The sequence below is a fragment of the Trichechus manatus genome, unplaced genomic scaffold, assembly GCF_000243295.1.
Source record: "Trichechus manatus latirostris isolate Lorelei unplaced genomic scaffold, TriManLat1.0 scaffold00011, whole genome shotgun sequence".
NCBI classification, from domain to species: domain Eukaryota; kingdom Metazoa; phylum Chordata; class Mammalia; order Sirenia; family Trichechidae; genus Trichechus; species Trichechus manatus.
Genome location: NW_004443947.1, coordinates 32,120,369 through 32,143,394, shown reverse-complemented (window position 1 = coordinate 32,143,394; position 23,026 = coordinate 32,120,369). Strand labels below are relative to the sequence as shown.

The following is a 23,026-nucleotide window of genomic DNA, read 5'->3' as shown; positions in this document are numbered from 1 at the left end:
ACTCCATGTGTATCAGAGTAGAACTGTGCTCCACAGAGTTTTCAATGGCTGATTTTTTGGAAGCTGATTGCCAGGACTTTCTTCCAAGACACTTCTGGGTGGGCTTGAACCTCCAACCTTTCAGTTAGCAGTAGATCACGTTAACTGTTTGCACCACCTCCCTCCTTAGGTGATTTCTCAATTTACTTTTGTCATATAGATGCTAATTAAGTCAAAGAACGTAGCTTCAAGGAGTTTAGCAGCAGGTTTAAAGCTGTTCCATTAAAAGTGGTCATGTAAACTACCTAAATAATATCGTAATTTCTTATGTTATACTGATGAGATAAAAAAATTGGGGCACAAATTTGTATATTCATTATGATCTCAATGACGCAAAAAGATGCATAGAAAAAAGATGAGAGGGAAATACACAAAATTACTATCTCTGGGTAATAAAAATTATGACTGAATGCTATTTTCTTCTTTATGTATTTCTGTATTTTCCATATTTTTGAAAATGAGCACGTGCTACTTATATAACCAGAAACATACTTTTAAAACAATCTTATCTGTGAAATAAAATTATTACCTCCATCAACAGTGTTATTAATGAGATAAAAGTTGTGATTATATGTTATAAACCACAAAAAGCAAACAATTAATGGATTATCATTTGTAGTATTATTTTTCAGGGATGAATAGATTTCCACCATCTGGCAAGGTAGAACAACTTCCGTTTCTTCAAAAAAGAAAATTTTAAAAAAGCTCTGATTTACTGAAAGTGTGTAAGAAACTAACAAGCAATAAATGAAACATTTTGCTCTATGAGGGCAGAAAGCAAGTCAGATTCATGTTTGTCCCTCCACAACGTCTAGCTCTATGAAGCATTAATTATTATTATTAAATATTAATTATGCATTATCAGCCATCATAAATTATCACTAATAATTAGTTGAATTCTGGTTATTATCATTTTTGTTACATTAATTACCGATAATTAACACTTATCAATGGTAATAATAACCCTTGGCATTTGTGTGGTATTTTATAGTTTATGACATATATTGACATGCATTTTCTCTTTCAATTTTTACAAAGACTTTGTGGCACAGGTAATATTATTCCCATTTTTGAGATAAAGAAAACCATATAATAGATGCTAAATAATGATGTGGCATTAGTAGAAAATGAAAGTTACTCCTAAAATTATGCCATGCACTTTATAAAGTATTTACAGGTCCCTTCTATTGTATATGGAGTCCCTGGGTGGTGTAAACGGCTCATGCGTTCAGCTAGCAACCAAAATGCTGGACGTTCAAGACCACCCAGAGGTGACTTGGAAGAAAGGCCTGGCGATCTACTTCCCAAAAATCAACTATTGAAACCCCTGTGGAGCACAGTTGTATTCTGACAGACTTGGGGTCACCATGAGTTGGAGTCGACTCGATGGCAACTGGTTGATTCTACTGTACGTGCACAAAGTTATTACATTTGAAAACACTGCACGGACTTCATAAGCAGCTTCTACACTTGTAGAGGGAGGTAGGTTTCTATAATGTATATGTAAATTCTCCCATAACTTGAGTTAGTGCCTTTGTTATTAGGTTATTACCATCTTTGGAAGTGCACTAACTTAGGTCATTATAGTTCTGTGGAATGCTCTAGAACTATAATTTGCCAGAGCATACTAGAGAGCTTGAAACTTGATTCATTTGTGAAATCATGCCTCTGGTGCTTTCCCTTATTCCCAAAGCATCCTCACCCATATTCTGAACACACGGCCAGGCCTCTCACCTTTCTGGAGAGAGTAGTAGACCTCAGCATTGGCTCCCCGGTCCTCATCTATGGCTCGGACCTGTAGCAGATCTGTGCCAGGGGGTGTGGTGTCAGGGACACTTGCCTCATAGTGGAGCTGGGTGAAGTGGGGTGGGTGGAGGTTTCCATCCTCCACATGGATGGTCACCCACACAAAGTTCCTCTTTATCAGCATTTCCTGGTCTCGAACCTATGGGCCCAAGGGAGCATGAAGTGAGCCACAAATGGTATAGGAGGAAGCAGGGTTAGCTTAAGGACAACGAAATAGAATGGCAATGAAAAATATACCTAATTGTAACTGTCTGCATTCCTTTGATTGTTGCTGCAATTTATGCTCTTTTTTCTTTTTTAATAAATTTAGCAATTAGTGGTTATTTAAAAAAAAAAAACTATACCCCTTGCTGTAGAGTTGATTCCAACTCATAGTGACTCTATAGGACAGAATAGAACTGCCCCATAGGGTTTCCAAGGAACAGCTGGTGGATCCAAAAAGCCGACCTTTTGGTTAGCAGCCAAGCTCTTAACCACTGTGCTACCAGGACTCCCATTAGTGACTATTAGGCTTAGCTATTTTAATGGATAATTCCACTTTAGGAGAAAGGCAGACACAAGCAGAAAAGCATGCTTAATTCAGTATTTCCCAAATTAGGCCTCCAAGAATATTAGTTCTTCAAGATGTTAACATGTTATGCAGGAAAAAAAAAAAAAAGTTCTATGATGTTATGGATTGAATTGCATCCCCCTGAAAATATATACTGAAGTCTTGGCCCCTGTACCTGTGAATGTGATCCTGTTTGGAAATAGGATTTTTCTCTTGTTGTGTTAATGAGGTCACATCAGAGTAGGATGAGTCCTAAACCTAATCCCTTCTGCGTTATAAAAAGAGCAGAATAGACACAGACATACACAGGGGGAAGACAGATGCCAAGAAACACCAAGGAATGCCAATGAATGCCAAGGAACACCAAAGAACTCCTGGGGCTACCAACATAAAAGATTTCCCGCTAGAGCCACGGCCTGAATTTGGACTTCTAGCCTCCAGAACTGTGAGGAAATGAATTTCTGTCTTTAAAGCCACCCATTCGTGGCATTTTTTGTTACAGCAGCACTATGAGACTCAGACATATGGCCAAGTAAATTTGGGGAGCACTGAGTTAAGTTAAACAGTTTTCTTTGCTGTAAAACTTTTCATTAATTATATTAAATATATTAATGTCCCCAGAGGAGAATAAACTAACACATAAAAACCCTGAACCTGGAGTCAGGAAGGTTGCACTCTGATTCTGGTTCCATCATAAATAACTGACTCTGTGGGCAAGTCTCTTTTCTGTGGGCCTCTGGTAAAATAAGAGAAATGGGATCAGGCCTGGAACTAGAGTGAGGCAAGCAAGCTGCATGGGCACAAAATTTAAGGAGGCACTCACTCTCCACGTCACGTGCCTGCACTTGCACAGCCCTGAGAATGAGTACCTCTTTAAATTTTGTGCCCTACAGGGCTCCCTCGCCTTACTCTGGGTGAGATGGTCCCTGGACCCCTTCCAGCTCTGAAACTATATGAATCCACTATTGAGGTCATGAAGTCATGAAGCAGGGAGAGGATTGTTGGGAGATATTTGGGGTGGGTCCAAAGAAAACAAAGGTTGACAAGAGTTTCCTTGGCAGCTGTCTCATCTCTATCCTCACTCCGAGGCATTCCTTATGGAAGGTCCCTCTGGCCAGCTCTGAAATGCCACTGCTGTATCTCGCGGATTATCCTTATGGGCACTAGTACACCTGGCTCATCAGTTGAGAGGGAACCTTCAGCATATCTCCAATTGTGTCCACCCCCATGCACCTGCATGTAAGTACAATCTCACCAACTTTTCAGTTTACTCACCATAACCGTCAGTGTGTGCTTGGAGGGCCCCGAGCCCAGGTCCAGTTTCCCCACAGTTACCAAGACACCACTGCTCGGGTCAAGCTGGAAGAGGCTGGCACTTCTGGGGTCTTGGCTGCCATGTATGGTGTAGATGAGACCCTTGCCCTTGTCTTGATCTGTGGCCTGGACTTGGAGCAGCTCAACGCCTGGCAGTGTGTCCTGGGGAACTCTGACCTCATAATGAGACTCCAGAAACTGGGGCCGATGGTGGTTAATGTTGGCTACCATGAAAATATAGACCTAGGCCGGACAGTGAGAGAGAAGGTAGACTGTAAGCTTCATGCGGGCAGGGACTTTGTCTGTCTGGTTCTTCATTGCATTCTCAGTGCCTAGCACACAGCAAGCACTCCATGAATACTTGTTGAATGAATAATAAATTTTCCAAATCCCAAGGCTTTTAGATGCTACAGTCTAGTGGTTTTATATATATATATATATATATATATAATCCATTGCTGTGGAGTTGATTCCTGCCCCATAGGGCTTCCAAGGTTTATATCTATGCATACATATATGTATACATATGTAGCATTTTTTCAAAAATCGCATGACCAAGTAAATAATACACCTGCACATATAACACGCCGAAATGACAAAATTATGTTAAAAGTTCTGGCACAGTATGCCCAAGCATATACCATGCACATCTTGTGATACTTTCAGAAGTGAATTTCAGCCTCATTCACCCTCATTAAATAATCTGAAAATGATCATATTTGTAAAATAAAGGTATAAGGCGTGATCAAGAAGTCATGGATTGAGTCTGGTAATCAAAAAAACCAAACCCATTGCTGACAAGTGGATTCTGAGTCATAACCCTATAGGACAGAATAGAACTACCCCATAGAGCTTCCAAAGAGCCACTGGTGGATCCGAAAAGCCGACATTTGGTTAGCAGCCAGGTTCTTAACCACTCTGCCACCAGGGCTGCTGGAGTTTGGTAGTACCCCAGTAATCGGAAAATAAACAATTGAAACTCTGCGTTTGTTCTGGGGCAGTTCGCAGCCGGGCCTGAGAGCGGTGGGGTCCCTTGGAGCCCATCTGCACCCAGCTACCTCACGCTGGAGACCGGTGGAAGGTCAGGCTGCGCTTCGCAGGGCTGCCACAACCCGAGCACAGACTGGTCCCCCGGGGGATGGGGGCCCACTGCCAGCGCGCGCCCGGCTCCCACGGTGCTGGCCCCACGTGAAGCCGGGCGGCAGAACAGTGACGGGGGTGGGGGGCTGGTGCCAACAGCACTGCCCCAGCCCCGCGGGGCCTGGACGGCCAGTCAGACCTGTCTTATCTGAGCAAGGGTCGCGCCACCCCTCTGTGCCTGTGGCTCTCATGCTTCACCACAGCTGTACAGCTAGAAAGTAGGGCGGCATGTGTCTGAGTGGCCGGTCCAGACCTGAGGTTCACAGACCCGCACACCTCTGGGGCTGGGGCTGGCCGCCCTGGTGAGGGCTGTTTCCGGAACAGAAAAAGTGATTTCTGCCTGCATTGGAGAAAGCAGTTTGCAGAGTAGGGAAGGAATCCTGCCGGGGAGGGGCAGCTTTAGAAACTTGAGGGTAGGCTTATGAGGGTCTGCTGCTGGGAACCAAACCTCCACATCCGCAGGCACCAAGACGAAGACTTAACATTAAATTCGTTGGCAGGGGGAAAAAAAAATTGAAATTGAAGTCAGCAACATGTAAAAATATATTAATATAGTGTGCTTATGAAAATAAGGGGGGAGTGTTGTACAGTATGCCAAAAAAGTATAACGTATGTGTTATTTGTGTAAAAATACTGTATGTAACATTAACAATGGGTCTTTTCTTCAAATGAAGTGTTGTGTGAAATCCCAATATATGAAACAGATAAAGCTCTGGCTGGAGCTGGAGTAGGAATCCAGAGCCCCACTTACCCAACCATCATTCTTCATACCCATGGTAGTTCCAGTGGCACTGTCTTTAATTCAAAACCACTCATTCAGACAAAAAAAAAAAAAAAAGTTGCCGTGGAGTCGATTCAGACTTATAGCGATCCTGTAGGACAGAGTAGGACTGCCACATAGGGTTTCTAAGGAGCGGCTGGTGAATTCGAACCACTGACCTTTTCGTTAGCAGCCCCCCTCATTTTACAGAGAGAACCAGCATGGGAACAAGAATTCTCTCAAGTTTACAGAACTACAGAGTGTTGCAGATGATGCAAACCCAGAACTTTGGTGCCAGATTCAGTGTTCTCTGAGGGACATCACATCCACAGAAAGCCTCTACTCTCAACTTGGAAGTCCTCAACTGAGGCTTCTCACCTGGGTGGCAATGACGTGGGACCCATCTGTCACCTCCACAGTCAAGTTGTAGCTCGCCTTCCTCCGCGTATCGAGGGGCCTGGCGATGATGATGCTGCCCATGGTCTTCTCAATGTCAAAGTCCATGTCCGTATCCCCACCTGGAGTGGGGGTGGGGAAGGAGTACACACCTCAATGATTTAGGCAGAAGCAGTACAATATGGGATTTGGCCATCAGATTTAGAGGTGTAGAAGAGTCCAAACTTGGCTAGGGGGACTGTGGGCATTTAAGGAAGAAACTGAATCAGAGATTCTAAGGCTGTTCAGACACAGTATGACATCTGGGTGACAAGCTGTAGTTTATCCCCTAGGAGTCGAAAAAGCTGCAATTTACCTGTCAAATTATTGTCAAATTATCACAAGATTCAAATGATGATACAGAACAAAGCAAATCTGTAAGGACTGAAGTGCCCCAGAGGAAGACCAAAGTTCACCCAGGAACTCAATCTGTTACTGGGATTGAAACATACAGGAGTTATGGAGCTCTACTTCATGGCTTACAGGCAGTCTGCACAGTCTAAAGAGCCTATATGGCAGAAAAACAGAAATACCCTCTGTTCAACAAGAGCAAATTGATTATAACTATAAAAACGCAAATATAGAATACCATGCAGCTATTTAAATGTAATAGGAACCTATTTCATGATATAACAAATATGTTTATGATACATCTTGTTTAAAAAGATTATAAATGATTCCATTTATATGAAATATCCAGAATAGGTAACTCCATAGAGACAGAAAACAGATTGGTGGTTGCTGGGAGGAGAGGAGAATGGGGAGTAATTGTTTGTACAGAGTTTTATTTTGGGGTGACAAAAATGTTTTACAACTAAACAGAGGTACAGTTGCACAACATTGTGAGTGTACTAAATGCCGTGAGTCGTACACTTTAAAACTTCCCCTCAATAAAAATGTCCTTTAAAAGGCTATAAAACTGTATTTTAACAACTGTATGTGTGGGTGGGTGGGGGGAACATGTGTATGTGTAAAGAAAAATGATTAGGAGGAAAAACATTGACATTGTAACAATGGATTATCTTCCGACTGGTGGGACTTTCAGTGATTTTTATTTTCTTCTGTGCACTCATTCGTACTTTCTAAATGTTCTGTAGGGTACATGTATTAATTCTGTAGGGGGAAAAAAAAGGTGAAACAAAAAAGCAGTGAATCAGAAGTGGAAGTAAATCCAGGAGGTCAAAGAGCTTGGCATAGGTGCATAGTGTATCTGAGCCAGGCAGGAAAAGCTGTCATAAGACTCCCTGGTGCAGAACACTCTTAGATTAGAGATTCTTCACCTGGAAGGCCTGCTATGCAAATTTATGTTTGTGTGTATGTGCACCACTTTCTGGGAAGACAGCCTATGCATTCATCAGGTTCCCCAGCTGTGACTCTCAGCTGTTTAAACAAAACCTTGATTTAGAGACACAAATCAAGAATTTGGACCCGAGTGCCTCCCCAAATGAGAATGGGTGCCTTCCCCTTGGTCTCGAGGATGGACTCGGGAATCAGAACATTAGCATGGTTCCAGGGGGCAGTAGTCTCAGGCTCATGGTCCATCGAGTCAGCTTTTCACTGATTGTCACATTGAGGCAGAAGAGGAAACAGAAATCTTGTGCTTTCTCCTCTGGGTCTCCCTGGATCATTCATCTGGTCTCCCTAGTACTTGGGGTAACTGAGGCACCGCCCGCTCTGGCTGGGGCTACCAGTGAGATCACAGTGGTCCCACCCGACATGAGAGCAGATTATGGTGCTGGACTGAGATCCTCATCTTCTGGCTGGGGTAAAAGGAAAGCTAGGCAGAAGTAGTGCTCCTGTTGCCCCCGCCCCTGAGAACCCAGGGAAGGGGTGGTCACCACTCATGGCCAGAGAGGGGCTTCCAGGGAGTGTGACCTTGAGAGGGGTCAGAAGGATCGTATGGTGAGGACTGGAGCTGGTCTACAAGGATGAGAGATGCTGGCCCTCCCTGGGCCTTTGGTCCCTTCTCACCTGAGATGTCGAACCAGAAGAGGCCGGGACGGCCCTCAACACTGATGACCCCCACCATGTGGTTCACAGGGTCCGTCTCCATGACCGTAAAGCTGTAGTGGGTCTCCTCAAAGGCCAGGGGTATGGAGGAGGGCCGGGGCTGAAGGATCCACTCGATGTGTAGCCTGACACTGGCTGAGAGCGGTGGCTGTCCACTGTCTGTAGCCTTGATCTGAAAAGAGGCCAAAACTGAAATTGAGGTTTTGTCTGGAGGGCAGGAGCTAAGAAACAAGAAGACCAAGGCAGCCCCAAAGCCAGGCCAAGAGACAGAGTGCCCTGAACTCCAGCTCAGCCCACCTCTCATCCACTCGTTCATTCTTTCAACACACACTTGAGGGCTTATAAACAGGCACCACAGCAGCTGCTGCAGACATGCTGTGACGAAACGTATAACCTGCGCTCAAGGACCTCACAGTTAGTGAAAACATAGTAAGAGCTCTGTTAATTGAAGTCTGACTGTGTGCTTGTTCCTATATTAGATTTTGTATACATTGTGTCTTTTACCCTTCCCAATAGCCATAAACATAATAAACTAAAAATTATTGAGCTCTCACTATTACCAGACCCTGTTCCAAGAGCTGTATGTACACTATCTAATTTAATCCTCATGACAGCCCTCTGACAGAGGTACTATTATCATTTCCCTTTCACAGAAGGAAGCTGGGGCTCAGAATGGTGAAGTCACCTGCCTGGGATTATACGCCTGGCAGGCTATGCGGCTGGGCTTCCATCAGGCTGTCTGACATGAGAGCCCATGGCCTAGCCACTTGCTATATTGGCTTCCTACAAGGAAACTCTTCTTATCCCCATTTTACAGATGATAAAAGGCTCAAAGGTCCAAAGTCACACAGGCATAAAGTGTCAGGGCTAGGTTTGGAACCAGGACTTATCTTCATTCCATGCTGCTTTCACTAAAATCCTTATCTCTCAAAACAGAGCACATTTCCTAGGCAAGAGTCTTACCGCCCTTAAAGTGACAGGCCCAGAATTCTGATCCTTTGGCTAAAGTCAGGACTCCTGGTTTCTCTGGGAGACGGCCAGGGACAGGAGTACCACTTCCATGCCCATTGGCTGTCTCCCTCCTGTGGTTGTTGTTATTAGGTGATGTCGACTCTGTTCTGACTCATAAAGACCCTACGTACGACAGAATGAAACACTGCCCGGTCCTGCGCCATCCTCACAATTGTTGCTATGTTTGAGCCCGTTGTCGCAGCCACTGTGTTAATCCATCTCGTTGAGGGTCTTCCTCTTTTTCACTGACCCTCCACTCTACCAAGCATGATGTCCTTCTCCAGGGACTGGTCCCTCCTGATAATATGTCCAAAGTCTCACCATCCTCGCTTCCAAGGAGCACTCTGGCTGTACATCTTTCGAGACAGATTTGTTCATTCTTCTGGCAGTGCAGGGTATATTCAATATTTTTTGCCAACACTGTAATTCAAAGGCATCAATTCTTCTTCAGTCTTCCTTATTCATTGTCCAGTTTTTGCATGTGTATGACATAACTAAAAACACCATGGCTTGGGTGAGGCCCACTTAGCCCTCAAAGCGACATCTTTGCTTTTCAACACTTTAAAGATTGTCTTTTGCAGCAGATTTGCCCAATGCAATGCATCATTTGATTTCTTTCATGGGTGTTGACTGTGGATCCAAGTAAAATGAAATCCTTGACACGTTCAATATTTTCTCCATTTATCATGATGTTGCTTATTAGTCCAATTGTGAGGATTTTTGTTTTCTTTATGTGGAGGTGTAATCCATTTTGAAGGCTGTAGTCTTCGATCTTCATCAGTAAGTACTTCAAGTTCTCTCACTTACAGCAAGCAAGGTTTTGTCATCTGCATATTGCAGGTTGTTAATGAGTCTTCCTCCAATCCTGATGATCTGTTCTTCTTCATATAGTCCAGCTTCTTGAATTATTTGCTCAGCATTCAGACTGAATAAGTACGGTGAAAGAATACAACCCTAATGCACACATTTTCTGATTAGGTGCTACCGAGTCAGTTCCAACTCATAGCGGCTGAATTTAAACCATGCAGTATCCCCTTGTGCTTTAATAAAGTGTTCACAGAGTAAAAATCAGAACCCCCTTCCTTCCCTCCAACACAACAGGAAGGGAATACTGTATCCCTCCTGCATCATCAAGAAAATCGCCAACCACCAAAACCACTCCTCCCTCGGGCCTCAGTTCGTCTACTCACTGTTAGGATGTTGTACTCCCCAGCTGCAAAGGTGTTGCTGGATGACACCACGCCTGTGACTGGGTCGATACTGAAGCCCTCCTCGTCACTCTCCTCTATAGTGTAGGTGACCCTGCCATTAAGACCCTCATCCAAGTCTGAAGCTACCAGCCTGTACACAGGACCAGGGGCCGCCAACTTCAGCCTCTCTGGAAGGCGGACATTGAAGAGTTTGTGGGAGAACACAGGTGGGTTGTCGTTGACATCCAAGACACGCACCACCACCCTGGAGGTGGACTTTAGGGGGGGCTCCCCATTGTCCAGCACGGTTACCTGGGGACAGAATCGAGCATGAGCACCTGAGTTACCAAACGCAAAGCATCAAATGCCTGCCGCAAACCTATCAGTGCTCTGGACAGCCTGGAAGTATGTGCTAGTTTTCTTCTGTGTAGGCTCGTTATTATCATAACTTCACCCACTTGGAACTCAAGTAACCTCGGCCACAGGAAAGCCAGTAAGAACAGAGAAAGAAACCAGAAAGAACTAGAAGAAAACAGAATTACAGAGTTTCCAGCCAAAGCTGGCACTCTTTTCTCAGGGAGGTCCATGGGCCATTTTCTTAGAGACCATTTACTTTTTATCTGCTTGTAATTCTCGTAAGCTTTGTTCTTGGGTTTGCTTAACCTACTCGAGGTTAGAGAAAACAAATGAGAAAATGTTTATGAAGAGCAGGTTGTAACTTTTGAGTCAAACATGCTGCCTGATGCATGAAATAAAAGCCAGAGAGTGAGAGAAAGACACTAAAACGATTTCAGAATCATGAGTTATTTTGTGCAGGGACAAATCATCCTGTATATCAATAGACCAAAGGCATTGCAAGAGATAAGACATTTCCACCCAATATGGTCCAGAATCTTTAAAATATTTGGGTGATTAAAAATTAAATACCTATCACTGAATTATGGAGAATGGTTTGGTCCCTAGAAGCATTAGAAGGCCAGTTAGCTGCTGTTTTTTAATAATACCTGTTTCTTACAAAGGGAAAGAGAATCTGCAGAGCCTGGAAGCTCAGAAGGCAAGCTGAGGAATACATGCCCTTCCCTTCTGAGGTCTTTAAGACTAGAAGAGATACCTGTTTATCAGTTATGGATAGCTCAGGAGGGGGCATCGGTAGGTTCCCCACCTGACATCCCTCCCTTCTAATTTAATCCTCTATAGCCCACTGACCAACACTTCTCATTGGAATGAGCACCAGGGATGTCTATGTGATTTTAGAGACATCCTGGAAAAAGCCCAGACCTAGAAGACAAAGGTCTGGGTTTTCTTCCTGGCTCTGTTACTCACCTGTGTTTGACGTGGGGTGACTCTTTCTCTAGGCCAGGGACATGGGCTGGAAACCAGACTCAACAAGTTCCTAGCACATGCGTACACTCTCCCTTCCTGCGCTCACTGCAAGCATTACTAATCAATCAATGTTTCCTGCCCAGCCTAGACATTATTTCAGATTCCTTCACAGTGCTGAAGAGCCAGCAAAGACCCCTAGTGTCTCCATCACCAACCATAACAAGGCTCAGCTCAAGTATCTCCCCCTCCCTGAGCCCACCTCCCTCCTCAGCCATAGCACTTGGAGACAGGCATGTGGCCATATGCCTGGCCTCCTTCAAGAGGTTTCCCACCTCCAGAGTCAAATCCAATGAATGGCTCCGCCAACCACCACTAACCTCCAGGATGTGTTCATCCTTGTTCTCTCGGTCCAGCTTCCTAGCTGTGAAAAGGAGACCTGGGGGGAAAGATGATAGGAGGACACATGAGCACAGAGCTTCAAGGGCCACTTTCCTGGGGTGGAGTTCAAGGATTACATTTAAATCCTAGAGCAGAATCCTTCTGTCCTTTGGAGAGTAGGTATGTTAAGGGGAAATGGAGCTCTAGGGAAGGAAGCAGAAGGGAAGGAGGTGGGAGACTGCAGCAGAGATGGTAGTGTCAGGTGAGGTTCCCACCCACCTCCCACTGTCACTATTATGCAGCAACAGTACAGCAAGAGCAGCTTATTATTTTTCTCCTCCAAACAGATGTTTCCCCATCACTCCAGCTTGAAATGTCAGGCCCGTCCTTGATCCTTTCCTCTCTCTCCCCACCGTCGTCCAGAAATTTTCAAAGTGCTGTTGATTCCATCTCTGATAGTTCCTAACCTTTCTATTCCTTTCAACCTTATCCACCACACTCTAGGTCTTACCCCAACTACCCTTCCTACTTCATTTCCCCCTTCTTCCCTACCTCAACGCCATGACCCATTAAAAAAAAAACAGAAAACCATTGCCGTTGAGTCAATTCCAACTCATAGTGACCTTATAGGATGGAGTAGAACTGCCTCATAGGGTTTCCAAAGCTTTAAGTCTTTATAGAAGCAGACTGCCATATCTTTCTCCTAAGGAGCAGCTAGTGGGTTCAAACCACTGACCTTTCCGTTAGCAGCAGGGCACTTTAACCACTGCACCACCAGGGCTCCATTGTGACAGCCAACACTTATTGAGCACACACATGCCCAGTCATTCTTCTAAATTCTTTCTGTATCTCTATATATTGACTCATTGAATCTTCACAACCACCCTAGGAAGTAGATATGATTATTATCTCCATCTTACCAGTGAGAAAACTGAGGCATAGAACAGGTAGGTGACTTTCCCAAGACCTCACAGTCAATAAGTGGTGAAACTGGGATATGCCTTTAGAAAACTGACCCACTCAACAAGCTCTGGGTCTTCCCTCCCAGCTAAAGCTCATGCCATGCTCTCCCAGTCTGCCACCTGTCACACTCTCCCCATCCTTCAGCTTAATATAATAGCCCCCCAGTCCATGGAGCTGGCACAGATCTGCCACACTGAGCAGCTTCTTCTCTCTGAGCACCCAAACCACCAAATCTACGTGTCTTTTATGACGTTGTGCCCCTTTGCACTGGTTCTATAGTTATTTATATCCAGATCTTCATGCTCCTCATGACCTGAATTCCTCAAGGCCTGGGACTGTGTTTTATTTATCTTCACATCCCTACACAGCACATCATGTAAAGACCTTGCTAAGCTAAGCTTTTAAACATTTGCTGAATAAATGAATGAATCTTGGGCTTAACAAAAAATTGTGGATGCTGGTAGAGATTGATTGATTTATTTAACAATTACTTATTGAGCACCTACTGTGTGCCAGGCACTGGAGATATTATGGTAGGCAAAAACAGTCAAGGTTCTTTTCTTAGGAACCAGTCTTTGGAGTCTAGTGAAGGACATGGATAATTAATGGGATAATCACACAAATAAATATGATATTCTATGCGGTAAGTGTTACAAAAGGGGGTAGGTGGTGCTAGAAGTTGTATTATGGGATCTGGAGAAACATCGCTAAGGAAAGAACAGCTGGACTGAGATCTGAAAGAGCAGAGGTTAACCAGACAAAATGAGATAAGAGGCTCCAGGGAGACAGAGTAGTAGCATGTGCAAAGGCCCTGTGCCAGGAGGGAGCAGGGACTGAGGAATGCCATGTGGCTATAACCAAGAGAGTGGCAGGGTGAGAGGGACACGATGAAGCCAGAGAGGTTGGCAGGGTCCCGGTGAAGTAAAAGTTTGGGGGACACAGCAGGATCTGTCTCTATCTTAAGGGCATAGGGCAACCATCCAAGGTATCTAAGTAGGATGTGGGACAATATGATGGTGGTGATGAGAAAGAGGGGCTGTGGGTGATGGAAGGGGTGGTGATTTTTACCCAGTTTCCCCTCATTGCTGATTCATTCTTTTATTTTAAAATATTAAAATAAAAATATTATTTTACTTTATAATGTTTAAAAGTTTTCTGCTCCCCTACTACAGGAAGACTAGGACTATCTCTGCCCTCTAGGGCATTTTGCCAGACCTGGTGTCAAGGAACTGTTGACAGTAAATAGAACAACGGTTTGGAGAAACTAATGCCTCAGGTAAGAGATCTCTTCCCTCTTTTGAAGGGGAGGGACAGGGTGAACTCAGGGAAACCAGCTTAGACCTGTTCACCAGATTCCAGGGAAAGGCACCCTCTTTGTAGGAGGACTAATCCATACATACCCTGATGCCAAAGGTTGGCAGGAAAGGTTCCAGACAATGTCAATGGGCCAATACACACTTGTATCCCCTACTAGTTGTCTGCCCCAAGACTCTCAGGCTCATGGCTCCTCCTGGTTCCCTTTTGTCTTGAGGACGGGGCACTCCCTGCTAGCAACCTGCCTTTCTCCTCCCTCCAATCATGCTAGAGTTCTGTCCTTCAGGGACAAGAGTACATTTTTGGACCTGGAGGGTAGGATGTTGAGTTCAGAGGAGAGAATGTCAGCCTCCTCTGCAGTAAGATTCTGTTCATTCCCTAAGAAGAAGATGTGGGCTTTGAGAAGTATTTACAGCAGTGGGCACTGACTCTCAAACTCCAATGCCAACATGAGCCAGACAGGTAGCATAAATGTGGAAATGGTGGGGACGAGGGGGTTAGAGAGCATGTGCCTGGGCTACATAGGGAGCTGCTGTCAGCTCCAGCCAATGGTGGCCCTGTGGGAATATGGAGTCAGTGTGGCCAGATCTTCCAATTTTCCAAGAACAATCAGACATCTGGAACTTTGTGTGTGTGAAATTTCCTATTTTTTAAGTGTTGGCAACAAATTGAAAAAAATTGTTCAAAGATTGTACAAGCCAAACAAAATACCTCTGTGGGCTGCAGCTGGCTCACTGCTGCTGGCTGTGACATTTGGATTCATCTGACCCATCTACCATCCTTGCCCCAGATTGCCTTATGCCCAAGGACAGATGTTAGTGAGATGGTTGCTTTGACTTTGGTGTTGTTGTTATCAGCCGCCAATAAGTCAGCCTCTGACTCACGGCGACCTCAGGACCAGACCGATGTAATCCATAGGGTTTTCATCGTCTGATTTTTGGAAGTAGATTGTCAGGCCTTTCTTCCTAGTCCATCTTAGTCTAGAAGCTCCGCAGCAACATAGCAACACACAAGCCTGCACTGAAAGATGGGTGGTGGTGGCTGTGCATGAGGTGCATTGGGCAGTGCATGGAAGGTGAGAATTCTACCATTGCCTGCCACTTGACTTTAGTGGGTCCTGACTGCCACCACTCTGGGCAGGGTTGAGATCAGTCTGGAACTAGGGGTAAGGGATTCCACCTGTGGCTTGTGACTCAGGGGAGAGGTCGATTTGGGAGCACTGTGGAGGTCTGAAGTACAGTAGTCCCAGTTTGACCACTGAGCAACCTGTTTACCTTCCCTGGGCCTCAAGGAGAAAAAACTGAAATATTTACTCATTTTCCCATGAAGATGGACTTTACAGAGCAAAGTGGTTCTCAAACTTTAGCACACATCAGAATCTCCTGGAGGGCTTATTAAAACACAATGGCTGGGACCTACCCTGAGTTCTGATTTAGTAGGTCTAGGGTGGGGTCTGAGAAGATGAACTTCTAACAAGTTCTCAGGTGATGCTGATGATGCTGGTCACTTTGAGAACCAATGTTGTGGAGAATCCTCACCGCCAAGGTTTCTAGGATCCTTACCCGTGACAGGATGTATAACAAAGAACCCCATATGGTTCCCACTGGTGATGTTGAAGGTCAGCTTCCCGTTGGAGCTGTTGTCTGGGTCCCAGGCATCCAGGTGAAGCACAGAGGTGTTCAAGGGTGCATCCTCCCGGACGGAGGGGTAGAACACAGGTCTGGACATCTGGGGTGGATTGTCATTGACATCTGTAACCTCAATGTAGACTTCAGTCACCGAAGAGAGGGGCACGGAGCCCCTGTCCACTGCTAGTACAGTCAGCCAGTAGTAGGATATAAATTCTCGGTCAAGGGGTGCCATAGTCTGAATCACTCCTAGGGTCAATGAATCACCAAATCCAAAATACATTAGTGGCCTTAGAAAAAGCTCAAAGTGGCTTTAGAAATCACCTTACCCAACATTCCCCAAAGCATACTGTGGAAAGGATATTAATTGGTAGTCCATAAAAAAGGGAACTGTTGCCCATATGTTGTGGGAGATGCTGAGGGGAACTTGAAATAATATCCTTATTGTAGAACCTCTCAGAGCCTGTCTCTGCTGAAATGGGTATATGCAGGAGTCCCAAGTTTATTTAACCAGAAGACATTGAAGACCGTTTTGTTGATTAGTGTTGTGCACTACATCCATCTAGGAAGCGGTTCCCTCTCCCAGTTTTACAGATAGGGAAACTGACGAAAGCCCTTCTTGAGTTGACTTTTATTTCATCCTAGAAGGGCATTCGATGTATTGGAGAGACCACTGCCTTTAGAGACAGACAGACTTGGATTTGAACCCTGACCCTACTGGCTCTGTAACACCAGGTGCATGACACCTGTTCCTGAGAGTACTATTTTCTTTTGTAAACTGGGTAATGATAACGGTCCTGCCTCTCAGAGTGTTGTGAGGTTTAAACAAGACACCACTTGCAGCACATAGCACAAAGCTTAGAGCTTAGTAAGAGTTCAGCCTATGGTACTTGACCTACTTTGTCCTAACTACTTCATCCCAAGTCCCACTGATTTATTTCACATACCGTAAAGTGGGATTTCTATGATGCTGAATAGATTTCGGCAGAGCTTCTAGACTAAGATGGACTAGAAAGAAAGGCCTGCCAATCTACTTCTAGAAATCAGCCAATGAAAACTCTGCTACCAATTGCGGGGATGGTGCAGAACCGGGCAGCCTTTAGTTCTGCTGTGCATCGGGTCGCCAACGGTGGGGGCCGACTCAGTGGCAACTAACAACAACCAAGTGAGATTTCCTTACCAGTAAACGGGTTGCTGTTGAGTGGATTCTGACTCATGATGAGCCCATATGTGTCACAGCAGAATTGTGCACCATAGGATTGCCAATGGCTGATTTATCGAAAGTAGATCCCTAGTCCTTTCTTCCTATGTCCCTCTGGGTGGACTTGAACCCAAACCTTTAGGTTAGCAGCCAAGTGCCTTAACCATTTTTACCACCCAGGGAGTCCAGGATTGCCTCACAGCTTCCTAACACTGCTTCCTTCAAGGATTATGTTCTCAGAGACATAAATTTAAAGGTTAGGGATTTGATGAATAAATTGCTCTTCCCTTCTCCATTATCGTCATGGTTTCAGAGACTTAGCTTCATTCATTAGTCCACTCATACCACAAACATGTATCGAGGGCTTGTTTACTATGGGCCAGCACTATTCTAGAAGTCAAAGGTTCAATAGAGAGCAAAGAGGCTTGCACCCTGAGCTCTCTCCCATGAATTACGTTCAGCTGGCAGGGCCCATGCTCACAGACAAAGCATGTCAGAGCTGAAGGAACTTTACTCCTTTGACAGATGGGGAAGCTGAGGCCCAGAGAGGGAGCATGACTTGAAAAAGACAATGTAGCCAGTAAGTGGAAAAACTGGGACTAGAATGGACTGTCAGTCTAGTGCTCTTTCCACCACATCACACTGCCCTTTACTCTGGAAATAAATCTCCCACCAGATTGCAAGCTCCTTAAGGGCAGTGACTGCCTTTACTGCACCTTGGATCTCCCCCAAGGTGCCTATCTTAGGGCATCACAAGTAGTGGGTACTCAGTAAATGTTTGCTGAGTTGCACTTATTTTCTCTGAAACTTAATATGAATAAAAGCTTGGAACCAGTTGTTTGGAGGGCAATTTGGAAATATCCATTAACATTGAAAATGTGCATTATTCTTTGACCCAGAAACTTCGTTTTTAAGAATATTTCCTATAGGTACTCATGCATATAAATAAAAGTATGTGAACAAGGTTGTCATACCTATAAGACAGAATAATATTCAACCATTAAAAAAGGGTGAAAAAGATTTATATCTACTGACATATAAGATACCTGTATGTTTTATTATATGAAAAAACTAAGTTTCAGAATTAGTGTCTATTGTATTAAGTTTTCCTAATAAAAAAATAGTGATAACATATCAGATACAAAAAAAAATAAAAATTAGAATATTATACACTAAATTGTTAATAAAGATTATATTTGAGGAGATGGGGCCAATGAACATTCATTTTTTAATTATATATAAAAAATTTACAATTGGCATGTAGTACTTTTATAAGCAGAATATGTAAAATATCTGTTTGTATAACTACATATACTGTGTGTGTGTGTGTGTGTGTGTGTGTGTGTGTAAAACCAAATCCGTTACCATTGAGTTGATTCTGACTCATAGCAACCCTACAGGACTGGTAACCAAAAGGTCGGCTGTTCAAATCCACCAGCTGCTCCTTGGAAACTTTTTAGGGCAGTTCTACTCTGTCCTATAGGGTTGCTATGAGTCAGAATCAACTTGACAGCAACAGGTTTATATATATATATATATATATATATATGTATGTATGTATGTATATGTATATATGTGTGTGTGTACATACACATCAGAGCCGAACTCTTAACCACTGTGCCACCAGGGCTCCATATGTGTGTGTGTGTGTGTGTGTGTGTGTATAAATATAAATATATATATATAGTGTGCATATTTATGTAGAAACCCTGGTGGCACAGTGGTTAAGAGCTATGGCTGCTAACCAAAAAGATTGGCGGTTTGAATCTACCAGCAGCTTAGAAACCCTACGGGGCAGTTCTGCTCTCCTATTGGGTTGCTATGAGTTGGAACTGACTCGATGGCAACGGGTTTGTTTTTTTGGTTTTATATATACATATGGAGCCCTGGTGGCACAGTGGTTAAGAACTATGGCTGCCAACCAAAAAGTCAGCAGTTTGAATCCAGTTGCTTCTTAGAAACCCCGTGGGGCAGTTCTACTCTGTCCTACAGGATCACTATGAGTTAGAATCGACTAGATGGCAACGGGTTTGGTTTTTTGTTTTATATATACATATATATAATATAGTGTGTGTGTATGTGTGTATGTATATATCCAATAAAGATAAAATAAAAGGCAGAGGAAAGAGGAAAAAAATAACAAAAACAAAAAATAAACTCGTTGCCATTCAGCCAATTTTTGACTCATGGCAACCCCATGTGTTACATAGGGTTTTCTTGGCTGTAATCTTGACAGAAACAGATCACCAGGCCTTTCTTCCACAACACTGCTGGGTGGGTTCAAATCTCCAATCTTTGGTTAATAGTCAAGCACAAACCATTTATGCCACCCAGGGACCTACAGGCAGAGACCCTATTTCTTGCCTTTCTTTTCAGCCTGCAGCCTGATTTCTTTCAGGGCAGTCCTTGATTTCCCTTAGGCCCATCTTCCCCCGGACCCAGCACTCTCTTCCTACCCCACTCCCAGTACCTGTGTCTTGGTTGATGCTGAAGGCTGCAAGGCCCACACCAGCCCGCAAGAAGTACTGGATCTCCCCATCCAAGCCACTGTCATCGTCATGGGCAGCCACTACTATCACCTGGGTTCCCAAGGGGCTATCCTCCTGCACCTGGCCCTGGTGCACGAAGGAGGTAAAGCGTGGAGGATGGAGATTCTCATTCACATCCAGGACTATCACCTCCACGTGGCAGAGGGTCCTGCGGGCCAGAGGCTTCCCACTATCACTGGCCCACAGGCTTAGATTGTAGCCAGCCCGCCTTTCAAAGTCCAGCTCTTTCTCCAGACTGAGTGCTCCAGTTGTCAGGTCCACCCGGAAGGTCCCATGGATATCATCCAACAGAAGATATTGCACTTCTCCCGCAGGGCCTAAGTCAGGATCAGAGGCATCCAGAAATGTCAGGATAGTTCCCGGGGGCAGGTCCTCTGGGACCTTGAGCCTGCTGAGTTCTGTGAAGCACTGGGGAGAGTTGTCATTGACATCTTCCAATGTGACTACCAGGTCAGTGACAGAGAAGAGCTGGTGGCCCTTCCTGGGCTGGTCCCGGGCCTCCACTTTGAGTATATACTGAGATTCTGATTCCCGGTCCAAATGTCCTGTGACAACCAGTTCCCCAGTGAGGGGGTGGAGGGAGAACTTCTCTGTGGGACTTAACAGGGTGTAGCGGACCCGCCCATTGTCCTCTGAGTCAGCATCTTTTGCTTTCAGCTCTGCAATTGTGCTCCCAACTTCTGTGTCCTCTGATATAGTTACCTGGTACCCACCAGGAGGGAATCTGGGTGCATTGTCATTCCAGTCTATCACATTCACTGTCAGCAGCTTCCAGGAGGACTTTTGGGGAGTGCCTAGGTCATACACTGTTATATTGAGGATGAAGAAACTGATGGCTTCATAGTCCAAGGGAGCAGCCACACTGAGCAGCCCTGTCTCCAGCTCAATGTCAAAGCAGCCCTCCTCATTACCATCTGCAATCATGTAGACCAGTTTTCCGTTAAAGCCAGCATCAGGGTCAGTGGCTGCCAGATAGGCCAGGGGGGTATTGACAGGAACATACTCAAGGATGTCAATAGACTGGGGGAGGTGGTCCTCAAACTGAGGGGTGTGATGATTGATCTGATATGTGTTTAAGAATGTGAACTCCTCAGCATTGGACTCCTGGTTTTGAAGCCCAACAGAGTGGAGAATGATGGTCTTTGTGATCTGTGCCAAGACTCCTCTTTTCTGACATGTCACAGGGACCTCAAAATGAGGGTCCTTTACCACGGTAATATTCAAAGTGGTGGGCAAGGCATAGTATTCCCCATCTGAGGCTGTAATTTGCAAGGAATAGTTGGTGGGTTGACCAACAGTACGATTCATAAAAGCACGGTTGAGGGATATCTCTCCAGAGAAATGATTTATATCAAAATACCCTAGTTCATTGCCAGATACTATCTCATATTTCAGATTCTGAAGCTCATCCACATCTATGGCTGATATGTTCATTATCGATCTCCTTACTGGTGAGTCCTTATGGATAGACACAGTGCAGTTGACTTCCTCAAACACAGGCTGGTTGTCATTTAAGTTATTGAGCCTAAGATAAATGAACACTTCCTTCACCCGGCGAAATGGGGATCCCCAGTCTGATGCCCATACCCGGAAGGTATAAATTCTTTTCATGAGCTCATAGTCCATGGCTTGGGAGGTAGAGATGATCCCCAGGTAAGGGTCAATAGAAAAGGGTATGGCTTTTGGTCTAGCAATGGAATAGGTGACATATCCATTCTCCCCATGATCCTGGTCTGTGGCAGTAACAGTCAAAACACTGGTGCCTGGAGGAATGTTCTCATCAAAGGTGGCAGCATAAGAAGATCTGTTGAAGATGGGGGCATGATTGTTACAGTCCATTATGTCGATGACCACTGTGGTGGAGGCCAGGCCTAGTGAGGTTTTGATGTGTAGCTGGTAGTGGGCTTGGTCATGGAAGTCCAGGAGCTTTGTAGTAGTGATCATCCCAGTGTGAGCATTAAGTTTAAACCCTGCATTGTCTGAGGATGGCTTTAGAACATAGCGCAGGTTGGGGAAGGCTGGGGTTACTTTCACCATCACCACACGGCTGCCAGGAGGGGAAAACTCACTAAGCTTCACTCTGTAAACAGCCTTCTCAAATTTGAGGGAAGCCAGTTTGGAAGGGGGTAGGTGAAAGCCCCGAATCTGAGAATAAAATGCAGGTCTGCTCTTGCTCCTTGCCTGGAGGCTGAGGTTGAATCCATGAAGGTGCTCCATCCAATTGATGCCTTTGACGGACACCAAACTGAACTCATTGCTCTGGGCATAAGATTTGATCGCTTTGAAGTGCTTTCCAGGATCACCACCAACAATTTCCACTGAGTCCACGTCAGATCCTGAGCTGTTGGCATCCACCACTACGGTAGCATAGGTAGTGGCCTCGTTGCCCTCTGGTGGAGTCACTACTACCGAGGCAATGGCTGGGGGCTTCTGGAGGGCAGGCTCCACCTGGATGATGAGTGCAGCCAAGTTGCCAAACCCATTGCCATCCGAGATTTTCCGCATGCGGTCTACAGCCAGCACCTGGAGTTCATACTTCCCTCGCCAGGTGACATTAAGCTTCCCAGCTACAGTCACCACGCCACTGGTGGGATGGATGGCAAACATCTCTGACCTTGTATTAAAGGTGTAGTAGAACTCGGCGTTCTGGCCCAGGTCAGCATCTGTGGCAGTCACCTTGCAGATGGGGCTCTTGAGGGGTGTGTCCTCAGAGATGGTGACTTTGTATGAAGGTGGGGAGAAGAGGGGTTTCAGGTCATTCTGGTCCAGGATGTGGACCACCACACGGGTCAATGCTTCAAGCTCCAAGGTCTTCTCTGTGGCTTGGATGATGAGGGTGTAGCTATCTTGCACCTCCCTGTTCAGAAGGGCAGTGTTGCTGCTTCTTGTCCTTATTCTCAGAAAGCAGAAGTTGCCCACCACGTACTCCTCTGTTTTAAACACATTAGCCACATCCCCAGAGATGATCCTGTACTTCACTGCCCACTGAGGCTCCGCGAGGTAGATGCCCATCTTCATGGAGCTCTCCACGTAGGTCTTTGGAGCAGAGTTTTCATAGATCGTGGTGTTGTAAAGCGGGTGGGTGAAGTGCCAAGCTGAAAAGGAGATGATCCCTGCTAGGGGCTTCTCACAGGTCACACAGTGGAGCAAGAAAAAGGCAAAACCCAGCAAGGCAATAGTCATGGTGAAAAAGTTCCTGAAACCCTGGGCAAAAAAAAAATAGAAAGGGTGTAGGTTAGGAAAGAAATGGTTCCTGCTGCCTTGGTTCAAAACAGGGGGGCAAATTTGCCCCCCAGGGGACATTTGGCAATGTCTGAATGTAGTTTTGTTTGTCCCAGATGGGGTGCTACTGGGGTGCTACCACTACTCTAGTGGATAGTGGCCCAGATGCTGCTGAACACCCTACAATGCACGG

At 45.1% G+C, this 23,026-nt stretch overlaps 1 protein-coding gene across 1 annotated transcript in view; it reads right to left on the bottom strand.

Annotated features, from left to right (window-relative positions):
• Positions 1 to 22,794, bottom strand: part of FAT2 (FAT atypical cadherin 2) — a 66,208-nt gene extending 43,414 nt beyond the window's left edge. Inside the window, exons 1-8 of the mRNA XM_004371291.1 lie at positions 19,533 to 22,794; positions 15,796 to 16,110; positions 11,956 to 12,014; positions 10,256 to 10,567; positions 8,016 to 8,226; positions 5,988 to 6,127; positions 3,671 to 3,952; positions 1,774 to 1,984 (exon numbers count right to left, since the gene is read on the bottom strand). Coding sequence (XP_004371348.1) covers positions 1,774 to 1,984; positions 3,671 to 3,952; positions 5,988 to 6,127; positions 8,016 to 8,226; positions 10,256 to 10,567; positions 11,956 to 12,014; positions 15,796 to 16,110; positions 19,533 to 22,794 — 4,792 coding nt within the window. The remainder of the gene's footprint in view (positions 1 to 1,773; positions 1,985 to 3,670; positions 3,953 to 5,987; positions 6,128 to 8,015; positions 8,227 to 10,255; positions 10,568 to 11,955; positions 12,015 to 15,795; positions 16,111 to 19,532) is intronic.
• Between the last annotated feature and the right edge of the window lie 232 nt (positions 22,795 to 23,026).